Genomic DNA, 16,314 nt, shown 5'->3' on the forward strand with positions numbered 1-16,314 from the left:
TCAGAGATAGTCTAGCTCATACGTCTGTACGCTATGCATTTATAATGATAATAGTTGTCCAATGCTATTCTGTGCTGCAAACCGATGCTTCAAAATCGTGTCACAACATTCTGCACTACCCAGTTTCCCCTGACATCACCGTATTAGAAGAAGTTGTCCATGTTGAATTCCATCGCTCCTTGTTGAACATCCTGTTTCAGCTCTTTCATCAGATTCCCAATCTTCTTCGGGGCAGGTGGGGTGGTTGGTCTCTCTTCTTCCTTGTTCGTCTTGTCGTCTTGCACCGGAACAGCTGTTATTGGTGCTTGTTCCTCCTCATTCACTTCGGTGATGTCTTTCAGCTCCTCCTCGTGTTTCTCGCCATTACCATTGGTCATCACTCCCTCTCCATCGTCGTTTGGCGGACTGGGGACTCTTGACGATGCCCCACTCTCGTTCAGCACGTCCATATCCATGATGAGTGATTCGCGTCGACCGACAGTGAGCATGAAGCTCGGTCGTCTTCGATGTCCACCTGTATACGATTGTGATATGCTGCCATTCAAGCTGGGTCGAGTAGGCGTAGGTGCTTTGATAGTCGAGGTCGGGCTTTCCGGCAATGGCGTGGCTGGTTTACGAGATCTTGGTTTGGGAGGAGGGAAGAAGGGTCGTTCGAATGACCATGAGCGGACAAGATCCAAGGCCAAGTTGTGACAGCCTGCAGCAAATGGGTCGTCAGCATTCTCTTCGACCTCACTGTATCACGCCCTGCAAGGCGAAACGCAATCGCAGCCATTGACTGAGGACGGATGGCCAATGCCAAGTTTGAAAGAGGTTCCACTCACCCATTCTGAAGAAGACCCTCGCATTGTGCAACACAAAGTCAAACTCCAACTTTGTTGAAACCTCGCTCGTCCCCTTTGCCGTTTGAAGCGATTTCGACTTGAGATGCTGAAACATAAGCAACAAGCTCGGATCGTCGTTCTCCGGATTCCCAACCTCGAGCGGCGATTCTGGCGAGAAGGCTTCCGCTACATCGTTCATCGGTGACTATCAAATCATCCCCTAGAGTGTCAGTCTCCCCCACACAAAAGGAATCGACGCTTGAGACTTACGATGAGAACTCTCACGGCCAGATCTCTTCTGCCTAAAGTCCAGAAAGCCCAAGTGGCCAACCATCTATGGCCACCCTTGAAGGCCATAGGCAAGACCGTATCGTTCAATATCCACTTGACGATCGGACCGTCCGTACCTCCTTCCACAACACGAGCAAGCGCAAGACCGAGTTGCCAGTCGTCGAGTTGTCTCAGACATACAGTGATGGCGTCCTTCGGTCTACCGGCAAGCATGAAGAATGCCGCAGCATATTCTGTCCCCGTGTACAATCATCAGCTTCGCTGATCCACTGTACGATAATTTGAAGCCACGCACCATATCGCTGCTTCGACAGCAACGCATACGCATTCTTCATCGCTGCCGTTTGCCATCTCTCCAACTCGAAGTCGTTCGCCAAAAACTTCAACATCAACTGCTGCTCCTTGTGTCCGGGAGCTTGACGCCAAAGACCATGTACGACCTTCTTCTTCCCTAGTGCAAAGAAGATCAATGAGCATGAGGTGGGATCTCGATCTTCGTCCGCCATGAACCGGTTGCGAGCGATGACCTCTAGCTGAGCTTTCTGTTGGGGCGATGACAGCGCGTTCATCAGCAAAGTTTAACTTCTGTTGTACGAGGCAACTCACGACACTCTCTGCCGACTTGAGCCACAAGAACAGTCCCAATCTCTTCGCCTCATCCCACAACATCTTACCATCTCTAAAACATTCTGTCGAAGCGGTGAGGAGCAGTTCTTGACTCTCGCTATGCATAGCCCATACGATATTGCGGAATGAGAAGTGGCCTTTCCCCTTTCTAGTTGTACCATTTTGTATCGATTCATCGCCGTTGATGGATATCGGAGTGACTGTTCCACCAGCTCCCGATATTCTGTCCCAATTGACATACATCCGAAGTGAGATGAGATATCGTAAACCGCTAAAGTCGAGAGATCTTCTCTGCTGCTCGGCCTGCAGGTTTCATGTCAGTTGACGAGCAAGGCTTGCCTAAGAATGGTTAACTCACTTCAAGGGTTGCTTGAGCCACTGAGACCAGGAAGGACTTCTCGGCGTTGTTTAGAGGGACCCTGACATTCTTATGCAAACGATTGATCAATTCGGCAACAACTCGAGCCGTGAACTCGTCCTCGTCGTCCCTAAGATGTAACACAATTCAGTCTTGAGCCACAAATGAAATGCGATCTCACTCACTCAATCTCAGGTTGAACTGTATCAAATAGTCCGTCATACTTCCTACCCGACTGTCCAACGAGTTAGCCACCTTCTCACGACGTGAATGCGTCACATACCGATTTCACCGTCCTGACAGGTCTTTTGGTGGCATAAAACTCTGAAGGGTCCAACCGCTTGAATACTAGCCTCTTCTTCCCATCTTCCTCACATTCTTTCAACGCTTTCACAAGCTGAAGAAGAATACTCTTCACGAGAGCGCCTTTATCTGCGGATACAAGTCGCATCAGATACGGTCGACGAGAATATCGTTCTCATGAGGCCTCACTCACCCCACAAGAGACACTGTGCCAATAAGATCGGATGGTAGTCCACCAGCGGTCCATTCTGATGTGCGATCAGCTGGAAGATATCCTCTGGCTCTTCCTCGTCGATTTTCACACTTCGAGCTGAAGCAGATGGCGATGGTGTAGGCGTATCCCTGTCCAGGAACCTGCTAAAGAGATAGATCTGGTTCCCTGCCCCGACCGCCAATGATCCACCCGCAAGCCAGACTGAGTCGCTAATCGGTTCCGAAGTATATCGCTCCATGTCGATGGTAAGGAAGGGCGCCCAGCCAGGGGTCGTTTCGACGTATGACATGCGTTGTTCGCAGATGAGGACGACTTTGTGCGCGAAACCGATCGCAAGGACAGACTGCAAATCTGAGGTGGTTGTCCAGTCCAGATCGAGGATAGTTTCGCCGAGCCTACAATTACAATGTCAGATCCTATTCAAGTTAAACGGACGACCAGAAACGAACCCGAATACGTGAGTGAGCTCCAATCCAGTTGAGAATTCGCTGACATTCGAATCCCAGATCGTCATCTCATGTCTACCATCGGGTAGCTCGCAGACTATATCCGGTATCAGCGCCACGTCAATCGTCGCCATCGAACAGAAGCACTCACTCAGAACCGTCTTCTTCCGCGAGCTGCATCTGGCTTTTATCACATTCCTCCTCTCCGTTCTTACAGTTCCTGTCTTCGTCCATGGCTGGTCAAGCACGCTGTGCACATGTCCATGTCCATCAGGCTCGCACGCCATATCTCCATGCTCAAGGTCTTTCCCATTCCGATCCACAGTGGCGTTTGCAAGATGTTGGCCGATTTTGGGTGTCCAGAATTCAAGATCTCCATCGTTAGACACGGTAAGCACCATATCCTGAAGCGGTGTGTCTGTCGTCCAGTCGATAGCGGATTGATGCCATCCCATCGGGTCGACCGGCAAGATCATCCTTGGCGATTCGTCTAGATGTAGGGAATCGATAGGCAATCGGTAATGCGAAAGAAGGAAGACATCAGGGCGACCGTCTATCTCTGACTCTGACGGGGTGATACGGGAGACGACCCTCCAAACCCATGCTTCTCCACTACGAGTAGCAGCCATAACAATCGCTCTTTGCGTCCTTCGTCCCTTTCCGCTGTATCCATCATCAATATCAGACACAGCCAGAAGCATCTCCACTTCATCGCCTTCGGTGGGCGCGAAGTGCGGGAAAGTCAACGGCTCCTGCGGTGTGGTCGCACCGGCATCGAGGTGTCGTAGCGTGATACTGGCAGGTCCACTTGCTGGCTTCGTGTAGAAGACAATAGCTCGCCCTTTCGCAAATATCGCAGCTTGAGAGGGAGACGTCCCGTTGTTCCAGCGACCTTTGCCGACCAACGCTTTCGGGCCATGCTGCCACTTATTCGGTCGGACACCCAGCTGCAGTTTGTACCACATGCCAATCTCTCCGCTTTCTCCGATTGCAAGCAATCCTCTGCCATTCGGTGTCCGTACCAAACGATCCACTGTGTTCTCCAGCTGAACAAGGGTGGTCTCCTCCAATGAGGGCGCTGGCAATGACGACGTAACGCCATTCGCGTTGCATGATAAGATGTTGGGCAAAGATAGTCGAAGAGATTCGATATGAGGATGCTGTTCATTAGGAAGGAGGATTACAGAGACTGCAGGGCCAGAATCGGGTATATGCAAGAGTTGAGCTTGGGAGGTCCAGTGAGCGGATAAGATCGTAGATGGAAGAGAAGTGTTTGCGAGATGGAGGGATTTTAGCAGCGTCGGCGGTTTGCGTTCAATATTCTGTTTCAAGTCAGTATGGAGAAAATCGTGTTGAAACAATACTCACTAATATCGACCGAAGCACAACGTTGCCATCAGGTCCCACCCAAACTACCACATCACTCTCTTCCGCTTCCAACGACTCGAGTTTCTTACGTCCTTCCGATGAGATCTCCACCTTTCCTTCTTTGATCCCTTCCAGCTCTGACTTCAGGACCGCCTTGAGAACATCCGCATTCCACACCCACATCACACCAAACGGATTTGACTGGGGCTCTTTCCCCTTTGTTTTTGACGTAGTGGTAGTAACAGACGCGAAGGCTCTGTGGTCGAGTGTCAAGTGCAGTTGAAACCATTCTGGATCATCCAGAACGGGCGAATATATCCGGAAGACAGAATTGGTCGTGATGGTGTATAGGTGGGCGTCTCCACTAATCAAAGTAGATTAGAGATACCCAACGCCTTAGACAGAGACAGAGGAATCGTTATACTCACCTCCCAGGTTTCGCTTGACGCCAACCGATCCAAGCGATCTCTCTTGGATTACGGATCTCTTGCGTAGTACTCGCGGCTTGCCCTTTCCGATCGATAGTGAGAACATGAACCGAGTTTTCTCCCTGCGATCAGTAGTCAGCCGATTGAGTAACCTTCGACTTCGAGACGAGTGGGTGAAGCTCACTTTTGTGTACCAGGCAAGGTGTCCTGTTGCTGGAGATATAGTGATGGTAGTCGGATTCGGACATGATCTTTCCCATAATCTATCCCAAACCACCACTTCCGCTTTCGGGTCCATCCGCCAGTATTCGATGCCTCGCTGAGTGCCCAGCGCCAAGGTCCCTAACAGTGTACATGAGCTGATATTCTCAGATAAACGCTCAACACATATCAGCTCACCGGCTCGGAAGTCGACACATGTTACAGGGGAAGAAGCGACTATTGTCGAATGGATGGTCCAACTTCCGCGAGACTTTGAGGCGAGATATTGCCAAAAGACAATATGAACATCGCTCCACGCGATAATCTACGGAGTGTTGCAGGTTTAATATCTCATCGCATCATAGTCAGATGATATACAACTCACAGGACCCTCTGGAGAGCTACAAAGTACTCCTCTCACTTCACCCGGAGTGGATGTTGATGCTCTGTGCGGAAGCGCGGACCAGAATTGTAATGTCTCAACTAGCTCCAGTTCCGGCGTCAGAAGTATGACATTCGACGAGGAAGGGTATACCTGCACCCGAGCATACTATCAGCTACACCGTAGAATAGAAAAGAGTCCGGATGAAGTGGACTGACAATATATCCTCTACCGCTGTCAACAACGATCACTCCGACATTCTGCTTTGATTTGGTATTCGGTCTTCCTGCAATGGCTTGACGAAGTCGCAGAGCCATTTCAGGGTCAGGTGCAGTTGAACAGCGTGACTCGTAAAGCTAGACTTGCAACGACCGTTGGGAGTATTGAGGAGTAAGTATAGTGGTTGCAGATGGCTTCATTCAAGAGGGAGAAGTGATGAGTTGCACTCCAGAACTCAACCATGACGCGAAAGAAGCGGACGGCGACCGGGTCCGTATAAAGTGGGACCTCCACATCCCAATTTTGATCCCGTTGGTGACTTTCGTCAAAGGATTGATAGTCCAGTAAGATCTGGGTGATGAACGTACTGTCTGTGAGTTGGCATGATGCATGTAGTAAGTGCATGACCGTCGTGTCATGCTTTCGCCAAGTTAAGAAGACGGTACATAACAGAGCATCCACATATATGATGTTCGTTGCACTTGCCGTCCGCGGACTGGGAGACCGACTCAAGAGGGCACCTCGCGTTCAGGTTCAGTCATAGACAGGGCAGACCGTCGGCCTTGGGCGACTGAGGCGGAGGGAGGTACGGTGACTACAGCACAACATCCCGCCAAATAACTTGATCACGGTCAATGCCCGTAGAAGCGAGTCTCGACAAACACTAGAACATATCTGTATCTGTGCAAAGACCCCATCTCGCTACTGCAGCTACTCGGGTAACAAGCTCATGCACACGTACGCGTACGCCTACGCCTAAAAAGTTGGATTTTCTATCCGCGAGGAGATCCATTGCAGATCAGATCTATACGAGGATCCCAAGAGTTTAATTCGTTAATCCTATCATTTATTTTGAAGCGACACGTACAGTATAAATAAAGTCAATTTACATTACATCTCTGCTTCTCCATATACACTATCTTCATATCTTACTGCCTGTGATCCAAACCAGTCCATTTGCAAATATGTCCTTTATCACTCTCCCCTCTGCGTTCCCCGTCGTTGGTCTCCCCATCGTCGGCGCGTTCATGCTCAACGTGAGTATTCCCCTTTGTCCCATTCTCCCTGCCTTTCTGAACACTGACGCGTATTCTTTATGTACATCACAGGCGTTCCAACAAACGACGGTGACCCGACTTCGTAAAGAAGCAGGTGTCGCTTACCCCAACGCTTATGCTTCTGATGCCGAAGCGTTGAAGGACATCAAGAAGATGGTGAGTTGGCGTTGACTTCGCCGAGACATCCCCCATTCCTTCTCACCAGTGGTGTATCCTGTGATCGGTCGAGCTGATTCGGACCATTCGTAGAAATTCAACTGTGCCCAGAGAGCACACGCGAACACCATCGAGAACATCCCATACGTCTTTGCCCTCTTTGCGTTCTTCAGTGAGCATCGAAACTTCCATCAGCACTTCGTTCACCTCACGTTCACGTGGGATAGTGCTGATCCTCCCCTTTCGTGTTTGTTGTAGGCGTGTTCCACCCCAAAGTCGCTTCTGCATCCATGTTGATCTGGATCGCTGGTCGAGTGTCTTACACCGTGAGTAATAACATCTCCTACCAAGTTGCGTTCGAGGGAAGTGGTGTTAATAAATCTGTCCCTTTTAGATCGGTTACGTCTCTGGTGACCCCAAGAAGCGAGTGAGTATCTTGAGTAAAGCCGTAGATTCCGTCCACGCCTTGACGACATCGTTGACATTCCTTTCTCTCGTAGGTCGGTCCCGCATACTTTGCTTCCTACTTGGGTCTCGCTAGTAAGTACAGCCTCTCAACTACACCACGGTGAAAGAGCTCACTAAACTTGCTTCTTTCAGCCTTGTTCTTCGGATCTGCGTACATTGCCGTTCAGAAGACTTACCAGAACTACGTTTAAGCAGTTCCGTAGCATATCCTGATAAACTAGTTCCCGATCATCCGTATGCCATAATGAATGCAAATACTGGGTCGGCGCCAATAGGACCAGGATAGGGGAGTGTCATCTTCGGGATATTGTGGACCTCTCTGTCCGTTTGTTTCATGGGCGATTGTCCAAGTTCAGTGGTTCTGAAACGCAGTGATTGATAACGACAGCGAGAATAAGAGAGCAAGAAAGAGAAAGAGAAGAAACATGAAGCGCGCAATGAATGATTTTCACAACAAGTGTAATATCACTTCGTGCTTGCAAATGGCGACATCCCCGGAAGACCGAGGCCGACAATAGCTTTGTCACCCTTGCCTCATCGCACAGACCTTTTCTGCTACCACATGGTTATCAACCAATGCACATGATGATGATGATGATATCTATTTGTACCCATATACACCCTATAAAATTATGACACCGCTATACCATAATTATCATATCATACAAATAGCTGGCCCCCTGCCGGCATGAGATCTGAATCCCGCCTAGCTAAGCTAATAATCATCATCCATATCTTCATCCTCATCACTCTCACTTTCCTCCTTCGCTTGAATCTTCTTCTTACCCATTGATATTCTAATCTTTGGTGCTGTAACCTTCTCCCCTCCAGCAGGTTTGAACATCGGTGTACTCGTCCCACTCGCTTCCGCTGAGGGCGTACCATTTCCACCTTCTCCATTCCCATTCCCATTCGCCTGCGCTTGCGCTTGTGCCGCTTGGAATTTCGGTACTTCCTCTTCCCACATCTTGTCGAAACCTTCTTGCATATCCTCGGCAGCGTTGAACACCCATGATCCTTCTTGGTTATACGTTCGAGCGTTGTTCCACAGCAGATGCATGTCGCTTCGGAATTGTTGCAGGTTGTAGGAAGGTTTACCGATCTTGGCTTTGATCTGTGACATGGCGATAGGTTGAGCAATGACAACATAGTAATCGGGGTAATCCTACATGGCCAGAACATCATCAGCAAGGGTGTCAAGAAGCTCTGTGATAAACACTACTCACCTTCTTGCTGACTGGAGTGACAAAGAATTGATTGAGATCCTCTCCCAGATCCGATTTCAGCGCATTCGTTTGGTTGTACAGCTTCATCATGAGTTGAATCTCGGAGCCTTGGACCTGGCCACCGAGGCCGGCGCTACCACCACCAATCTTTCTTCGTTTCTACATGACAGAGTCGCAGTTAGCACAAGCCACACACAATATGAAACACATTTCATCAGCAGACTACACTCACGTGAGGCACCAGCTCATCACCCTGTACACTCGGTGTCGCAGACTTGCTTGGTCTTCCTCTCTTCTTCTTCATTCCTCCCACCGGTGTCATAACAGGCAACGTCGACTCTTGGTCCTCCACAGCAGGCGAAGGCGAGGGTGATTCATTTTCATCGCGCTTGATGACCGTCGTCACGTCCAATGGCTTGCCCTCCGCCTCGGCTTGAGAAAGCAACTCGTTCATCCTCTTTCTTTCAGCCTTTTTCTCCGCTCGTTTTCGCTTGCGGTCTGCTGCGTCGTCCACATCATCGTCCGAGTTTTCCAGAGCCGCAATGAACTGATCGTCGGTCAGACCATCTGTATATCTGACATCCGCTTTGGTTCTTCGTCCTCTTCCTTGCTCGTCTTCGTTCGCCACTTGCTCCGCCATCTCTTGTCCGATATCTCGTCGGTAGAATGGTGGCAATTCTGACTCCTGCATCAAAGGAGGTGGGAGTTCGCCCTTCTTGCCGGAAGCCTTCCAATCCACCAACTTGTTCTTCTTCCTGTCCTCGTCCATACGCGTGAAGATTCCTAGCTCCTCGTCACCACGAGCGAGAAGCTCGTTCAACTCGTCGTCATCCAATTCGTCGGTCTCTTCGTTGTCGTCCTCGGTATTGGCCTCGAAAGCCTTGGCAAGCAATGCCTCGTACTCGGCACTGGAAGTGACATCATCGAATTTACCGGCTTGAATAACTTTACCGTCGATAGCGAGTTTCTGTTGCGCACGAGCCAAGACAAGTTCTTCGACGGTTCCGGACGAGATGAGTCGAAGTACTCGGACTTCCTTCTTCTGACCGATACGATGCGCACGATCTTGGGCTTGCAGATCCGCATGGGGATTCCAGTCGGTATCGTAGATGATAACAGTATCGGCAGATTGCAAATTGAGACCGAGACCACCAGCTCGGGTGGACAGGATAAACACTTGGTAGGGCGATTGAGGGTCGTTGAAGGTGGAGAGGAGGGTTTGTCGATCTTCAGCTTTGGTACTACCGTCTAGTCGACAGTACTTCCAACCTCGAAAGTCGAAGAAATCGGACACGATCGTCATAATTTCTGTCATTTGGAAGAAGATGAGGACCTGTGATGGAGAGTCAGCGTATTCCTGACTGTATGTTTGTGACCTCCCCTCAACTCACCTTGTGGCCAGTGCCGAACAATTTCGGTAAGATTCTGTCCAATAACTCGAACTTGCCCGCAACTCGAATGATCTGTTCATCCGTTGTGTGACCAACGGTGAAGTCCTCGTCGACCTCTCGGAAGACGTAAGGATGGTTACAGATCTTCCTCAGCTGCATCAAGGCATTCTGCAAGTTCTGTCGTTTTTGTGGTTTCCTGTCGACATTGGAGGGCGTTAGTAAGGCTTCCTCCGGCAGTACAGGACTGAAGCCAAACTCACGCTGCTGTCATATCCGTTGGAAGAGTTTTGTACTTCTGTACACTCTCATACAGCTTCCACTGCAAGGCACTCATCTTGGTGTAGATGACCTTCTCGACCTTATCTGGCAACTCCGACTCGACATCCTTCTTCAATCGACGAAGCAAGAACGGTCGAAGCACTTTATGCAAACGCTTGACGACAAGCAGCGCTTCTTCTTCGTTCATCTCCATCTTCTCACCACCAGTATTAGCGAAAGGAGCGTTAAACCATTCGTCGAATGATTTGACCGAATTGAAGATTTTGGGAAGGACGAAGTTGAGCAAGGCCCAAAGTTCCGGAAGGTTATTCTGTAAACAAGCAAATCGCCATGAGCTTTCGCTTTCAGATCGTCAAAAGCCAGTAACGTACCTGGAGAGGTGTACCAGTCAAAATCAATCTGGATCGCGTCGAGTAATGCTCGTTCAAAGTTTGACTGAGTTTCGATTTGACGTTCTTCAATCTATGACCTTCATCAATGATCATGTGAATCCACTTGATCTTGGACAACAGTGGTCGTTCCTTGATGATATATTCATAAGTGGTCAAGCAGACCTGGAAGTCCATCGCTCTTAGTCGAGGGTATGCCTCCTTACGGACGGCCGGAGAGCCCTTGAGAATGAGTGTGCGGACTGCAGGGGCCCATCGCTCGAATTCCATGGTCCAGTTAGTGAGGGTAGATAGAGGGACGATGACAAGGAAAGGACCGGGTTGTTTCTTGCTCTCGATGAGGTAGGTGATCAGTGAGATGGTTTGGATAGTCTTTCCAAGACCCTACAAGCACATTCCCCTTCGATTAGCGACTCTGCATACGAGTTAAATAATAATCATTGCATTGCTCACCATTTCGTCTGCCAGAATACCGTTCAGTCTGTTGTTGAACAAACTGATCATCCATTGCAGACCCTTGACCTGGTAGTCCTTGAGAGTACCACCGCTGAGCAGATCTGCCTGCTTTGTGACTTTCTCCTGGATCCTATGTGCGACAGCATAGTAATCCACCTTTCCAGCTTTCGCCTCGGCTCCTTCTTCTTCTCCATCCTGTCTTCTAGCACCGAACATTGCTTCGTTGACAACTCCTTCTTCCTGCTCGAAAGCCGGAGCTGGGTGATGCGGATCTCGCATACCGTCGTCGTTTTGTTGTTCCACAACGGCCGCAGCAAGAGTTTCGAGATACGAGTCGGTTTGAGCGAGAAGGTGACCGATACGAGAATCTTTCGCTTCGCCGAGCAAAGCGAGATAACCCTCTTCATCGTCATTCTTCAACGCCTTCAAACGTTCTTTCGCCAATCGCTCAATACGTCGCTGCTCCTCCTTCTCGGTATCGGCATGTAACTTCATCATGGCTCGTCCTAGTCGTTTCATCTTGTCCGCTCCCGACCCTCGGGATGTGCCGACACCGACGCCGATCAGGTTCTGACCGTGCTCGCAGATCGAGTTGATATAAGCCAAATGACGTTGCTTGCCTCTCTGTTCTCTTTCCGTTCTCTGTCGTCGTTCGGCAGTCTCCGTCGCTCGAGCATCACGTAAGGTGTGAGTTCTGAATCGTCGGAATTGAGATCGATCGGCTGGTACCTGAGAGGCACCGTGCATAGCTCGGACAACGTCTTCTCGGAGCAATTTTTGCTTGCCCAATAATCTAAGACTGAGCAATTCGATTCTCGCTTGGATGCCAAGAGCGTCGCCGGGTTTCTTCTCCGCTTCAATGATGCCTGGAACGTCTTTAGCGCCTTGTTCCCCTAAACCAAGGGTCGCGTCCATCTCCTCCAATTCCTTCATCCGCCAAGCGACTCTGGTCTCCACAAATCGATTTCGCTCTTCCATCAACAAGTAAGGATCAAGCCCTTTGGGCATCAGAGAGGGTGCAACTAGTCGTTGCAGCTTGTTTGCAGGATTGGCGACCTCATCGTCGAATTTTCGATGCGCGTAAACGGAAGGATGGGAGTAGGCGTTGTAGGGGTAGATGATGGAAGATTGATCGAATTCCATGGCGTATGGTGGTCCAGCAGGAGGAGGGGTGACAACCTTTTGCTTCTCTTTCTCGCTGCCTGATCCACTCGGTACACCATCGATCTGCTCGCTGCTGCTCGCTTCCTTCCTGTGCTCCAGGTTATCGCTGATGACAGTCTCGACAGTCTTGTCAACGATCTTCGCTTCGACCCCGTTCAGCGGACTAGGTAATGCCGGTTGCCCTGCGATACCGGGTGGTGGTGTTCCTTGCGCCGCGTTGAGGAGATATGAGGGGACTGGTTGATTTCGACTGAGACTCTGGTGGGCCGCGGCTTGCGCTCGAAGCTGAGCTATTTGAGCGGGAGTCATCGATACGTGTGCTGGTGTAGGGGCGGGCGAAGGTGCAGCTATCAAAGGCACGTGAGCGTATTTCTTGTTGACATTTCGGCAATTCACACTTACTACCGTTACTAGGTCCAGCAGAAGGTGATGTTCCATTCGCGGTCGTCTGAGCGGGGCTCGAAGCTTTTTGTTGTCTGGTTAAACTATTAGCGAGACATCGCCATTTAGGGAGGACATTGGGTAGACTCACTCTAACAGCTTGGCTCTCGCATACATATCAAGAACCAGACTCAGTTTCGAAAACTCTACATTGTTTTCTCTCGTCGCACCAGCGGCCTGGAGGTCGTTAACTCTCTGTAGGAAGATACGAAAACATCAGCTTAGTCCCCTTTGCAGCACAGCACGAGTACTTCTGAACTCACCTTGCGAACGGCATTCAATCTATTTGCGTCCATGCCTTTCACCAATTCCATCTTTTTCTCTTCCTCCAGTGTCACAGGTGCAGGCTGTTGAGGTAGTGGTACGACAGCTGCAGGTGACGATTGAGCGACTGCATCTGCTGTTGGTGTCGGTGTCGATGCAGCCGGAGCGGGTGTCTCTATTGTTGGAATAGGAGCAGGCGTGGAAGTAGAAGCGACTGCAGGGGAGGAGGTAGCATTGTTGGATGCTGAGGGTGATGTAGTTGGAATAGCTATAAATGTTGTTGAAGTGGTCACTTCAGGTGCAGTAGCAACAGCAGCTGGAGTAGACTGCGTTTGCTCTGGAACTGAGGCATCGAGTGCAGGTGTTTGATCCGACATCTTGTTCTCCCGTCGTCGTTAAGTTGGTGTGTGTTGCGACTCCGTTATTCGAGTTGATAAATGAGCGTGGTGGATTGGAAAGACAGACGCGTCTGAATTAATGTTGTTCGATATGACCAAATAACGACAGCGTTCCTCGCTTCGTCGTTGTTGTACCGAAACGAGGGTCAAATCGGACAAAACGCGCGATAGGCTGTCGAAATGGGACCAAGGGATATATGTGACGAGTGGAGGTACAAACTATTGAGTCGCGACCAAGTTTGCAGACTATCGACCAGGTCTTGAGGTCAAAGTCGTGATGGTGGATGTAGTACGGCCTGTCTGTGTGGTTAACAAACGAACAACGTGAGAAAGCGGAGACAGGTTAAACCCAACAAAAGGGGGGCTTCATTCCTAATTCAGGATACAATCGCCACTTATTTATCTCCGCGGAGAAATACCTTGTGGCACAGGTCATGTCCTATGCATCCATCTGTACTCCAGTAACTCGCTATATCGATACATGCATGTATGCATATCCTCTCATCACTCTTGACAACAAGTCATAAACGTCCAATGAACGACAATGTATACCAAACACAATCAGAAATACCATGTAATGTGATGCTCAATCCTCTGTTCCGTGCTATACCACCCTGACAAACAAACAGACCCGTCATGTCCTGTGGTGTCGCGCTCAGAGCTCCTGTCCTCCTGTGTTACCAAGCTTTTTCAGAACAAGCCAGGCGATTCCTGCCAGACCTGTCCCGGTCAAGAGTGCTCGGATTATTATGGTCACCAGGAGGGCTTGTCGGACAGCCGAGTAGAATGTCGCCAGCGCTTGACCAGACCAGTTCACCCTGCACATGCTCATCAGCACGCGTACAGTTTGTGAAGCAGGCGTAACTTACCGTCTATCAGCGGCGCGATCCGGCCCTCGCACAGAGTTCTCCCATCCTTTGACCACTTGTCTGTATCGACGACCGAACACCCTAAATACATGATTTGTTTAGCCAGATTCTACTTTATGATGTCGGAGCAGTACTCACCATATCCAGAAGTTGACGTCTGGGTACGAGAATCGTGGGAACACAGCCCTGTTATGGTAGGATCAGCATGCGTACACCATAAGAAGGTATGACAGGTCTATGGGACTCACGTCACACCGGGTCCCACACCACGTCTTCTCCTTCCCGCCTTCCCTTTGACATCGACCTTGGTCCCCAGATCTCCTTTTCTCGTCAGACCGGCTCCGCTGTTGCCTTCTCGTACACCGTTCTGACCCTTCTCCGCTCCTTTCCCATTAGGAGAGTCCTGCTCAGCCTTCTCTAAAGCCTTTCGTGCGGCTTCCCACTGATCTTCGAAACTGCTCGTAACTGTGACAGGCGTTCGAGGCGTACTAACAATTCCTGGTGTCGTCGGTGAGGCGGGTTTGGAATTGGCTCGAGACCGAGGTGCAACCAAGTGTGGAGGTGTCACATTTGGATAATGAGCGATCAGATCTCTACGCGTATGTGTTAGCGACATGCCTCACAAAAAAACACATCACAGACGATTTAGCTCACAATGTCATTCCCAATGTCAATCCCCACAACCGTAATACGCGCTTTCCGTCCACCGCATTCGTCCAGCTGCCACTGCCACCCTCCAAAGGTTCCTCAAACTCAAAGTTCGGATCAAAGCCCTCCGCGATGTTTTCCGGCTCATCTGGCAGAAGTACACAACCGAATCTATTCGATCATTTCGTCAGCTTTTGCACCATAGTTCAGCCAGGAAGGAAGGACTAACTGCATCTTCCCTATCAGATTGCGCAGACACCATCGTACAAACTCGTTTCGAGGACTGAGTCGCGTGCCGATGTCAATCTCGATTTGGGACCAGTTGTCCTGGCTGAAAGGGGGAGTGAGGAGGGACAGAGGGATCCAATGGATTGAGGAAACTTCGGACTTTGGGTAAGTGGCGTCAGCGACTTCATATCGGAATCGTCCTGAGTATACTTACTGCTTGCAGTTCCGGTGTTGGACTGAATGGAGACGTTTGTAAGAACACTAGGAATTGCGATAAAGCAAGTCAGATTTGCCTTTGTCTGCTGAAATAGGGGAGATGTGACTAACCGAATGGACTGAGAATCATCAACAGCCTCTTCCCCAAGCTCGTCGTGACCTCCCTCTCATCCAATCTCCCCACGTGCAAGAACTCCTTCTCGGCAAGATCGATTCCAATCTCTTCCCACGTCTCTCTCAGCGCCGTAAAATAAGCGCTTTGATCATCAGGTTCTTGTCGACCACCAGGGAAGGCGATGTGAGAAGCCCATCGATGGTGTGACGAGGACGAGGATGATGCACCGTTCGTAGAGGGTGAGGTTGTAGGTGCTCTTCGGATGAAAAGGATCTCAGGGACAGTGTGAGGGTGATTCACCCAAGCTGAGATGATGACAGAATGGTCCATAAGCAACGTGTACTCGATACTGGAAGGAGCAGGAAACGACTCACGTAGTCTGAAGAAATCATCGAGGGTGTATCCCAATCCGAACTCGGACGAAGGGATGACGTTTCCCCTATATCCGTCGGGCTCATGACCTTCAAACACGAGTTCTTCAGCAGGTCTCAAGCGAATGATGAGCGCCACTGAAGCTCGACGAGGTTGTGTAGGCGGAGATTGAATGACTCGAGGAGGGGACAGGCGGAGGTCGTTGAGAAGCGTGAGGAGGTTGATAGGATGATTGTTTGCTGGTGGGGTGTCTAGTTTAAGAAGGCAAAGTCAGCTTGGTCGCGTGAGTGATCACAAAAAGGTGACTCACCCGTCATGTTGAAAGTTGTGATCTGTAATGCAGTTTGTAAAGATAATGGAACTGGTCAGGCGTCTTATGGGGATGATTGTCGTCTGTGTGAAGTGTATATATGCTATCGAGGGGGATTGCGTAGAAAGGATGCGGAAGTGATTCGTTTAGGAAGCCAAAGCGGGGCCAATGTGGGGCAATCAAGTACTTAGGTGGCAGAACCACG

General features: G+C 50.0%; 4 protein-coding genes across 4 annotated transcripts; 1 reads left to right on the forward strand and 3 right to left on the reverse strand.

The window, feature by feature from the left end:
- Positions 1-143: 143 nt before the first annotated feature.
- CI109_106852 (uncharacterized protein) lies at positions 144-5,759 on the reverse strand (the record flags this gene model as incomplete). Its single annotated transcript, XM_032002083.1, has 17 exons — positions 144-697; positions 825-1,029; positions 1,095-1,348; positions 1,411-1,657; positions 1,722-2,045; positions 2,101-2,230; positions 2,286-2,335; positions 2,384-2,532; positions 2,597-3,012; positions 3,067-3,160; positions 3,215-4,385; positions 4,432-4,795; positions 4,860-4,981; positions 5,044-5,201; positions 5,259-5,385; positions 5,446-5,595; positions 5,661-5,759. The coding sequence occupies 17 exons, from the start codon at positions 5,757-5,759 to the stop codon at positions 144-146; spliced, it is 4,614 nt and encodes a 1,537-aa protein (XP_031863640.1).
- An 867-nt stretch (positions 5,760-6,626) lies between these two features.
- CI109_106853 (uncharacterized protein) lies at positions 6,627-7,534 on the forward strand (the record flags this gene model as incomplete). The annotated part of the gene is made up of 7 exons (XM_032002082.1): positions 6,627-6,698; positions 6,771-6,875; positions 6,969-7,047; positions 7,134-7,201; positions 7,270-7,302; positions 7,376-7,415; positions 7,476-7,534. 7 exons carry the CDS (start codon positions 6,627-6,629, stop codon positions 7,532-7,534), a joined length of 456 nt encoding a protein of 151 aa, XP_031863639.1.
- Positions 7,535-8,058: 524 nt separating this feature from the next.
- Positions 8,059-13,330, reverse strand: CI109_106854 (uncharacterized protein; the record flags this gene model as incomplete). The annotated part of the gene is made up of 10 exons (XM_065967919.1): positions 8,059-8,508; positions 8,570-8,728; positions 8,802-9,902; positions 9,961-10,156; positions 10,221-10,549; positions 10,611-11,012; positions 11,082-12,595; positions 12,651-12,733; positions 12,781-12,884; positions 12,953-13,330. 10 exons carry the CDS (start codon positions 13,328-13,330, stop codon positions 8,059-8,061), a joined length of 4,716 nt encoding a protein of 1,571 aa, XP_065823991.1.
- Positions 13,331-14,006: 676 nt separating this feature from the next.
- On the reverse strand, positions 14,007-16,116 carry CI109_106855 (uncharacterized protein; the record flags this gene model as incomplete). The annotated part of the gene is made up of 10 exons (XM_032002080.1): positions 14,007-14,169; positions 14,221-14,301; positions 14,359-14,406; positions 14,469-14,813; positions 14,875-15,039; positions 15,098-15,255; positions 15,311-15,357; positions 15,424-15,732; positions 15,802-16,050; positions 16,110-16,116. 10 exons carry the CDS (start codon positions 16,114-16,116, stop codon positions 14,007-14,009), a joined length of 1,572 nt encoding a protein of 523 aa, XP_031863637.1.
- Positions 16,117-16,314: the final 198 nt, after the last annotated feature.

Source organism: Kwoniella shandongensis, chromosome 13 (assembly GCF_008629635.2).
Source record: "Kwoniella shandongensis chromosome 13, complete sequence".
In the NCBI taxonomy this organism is placed as follows: Eukaryota; Fungi; Basidiomycota; class Tremellomycetes; order Tremellales; family Cryptococcaceae; genus Kwoniella; species Kwoniella shandongensis.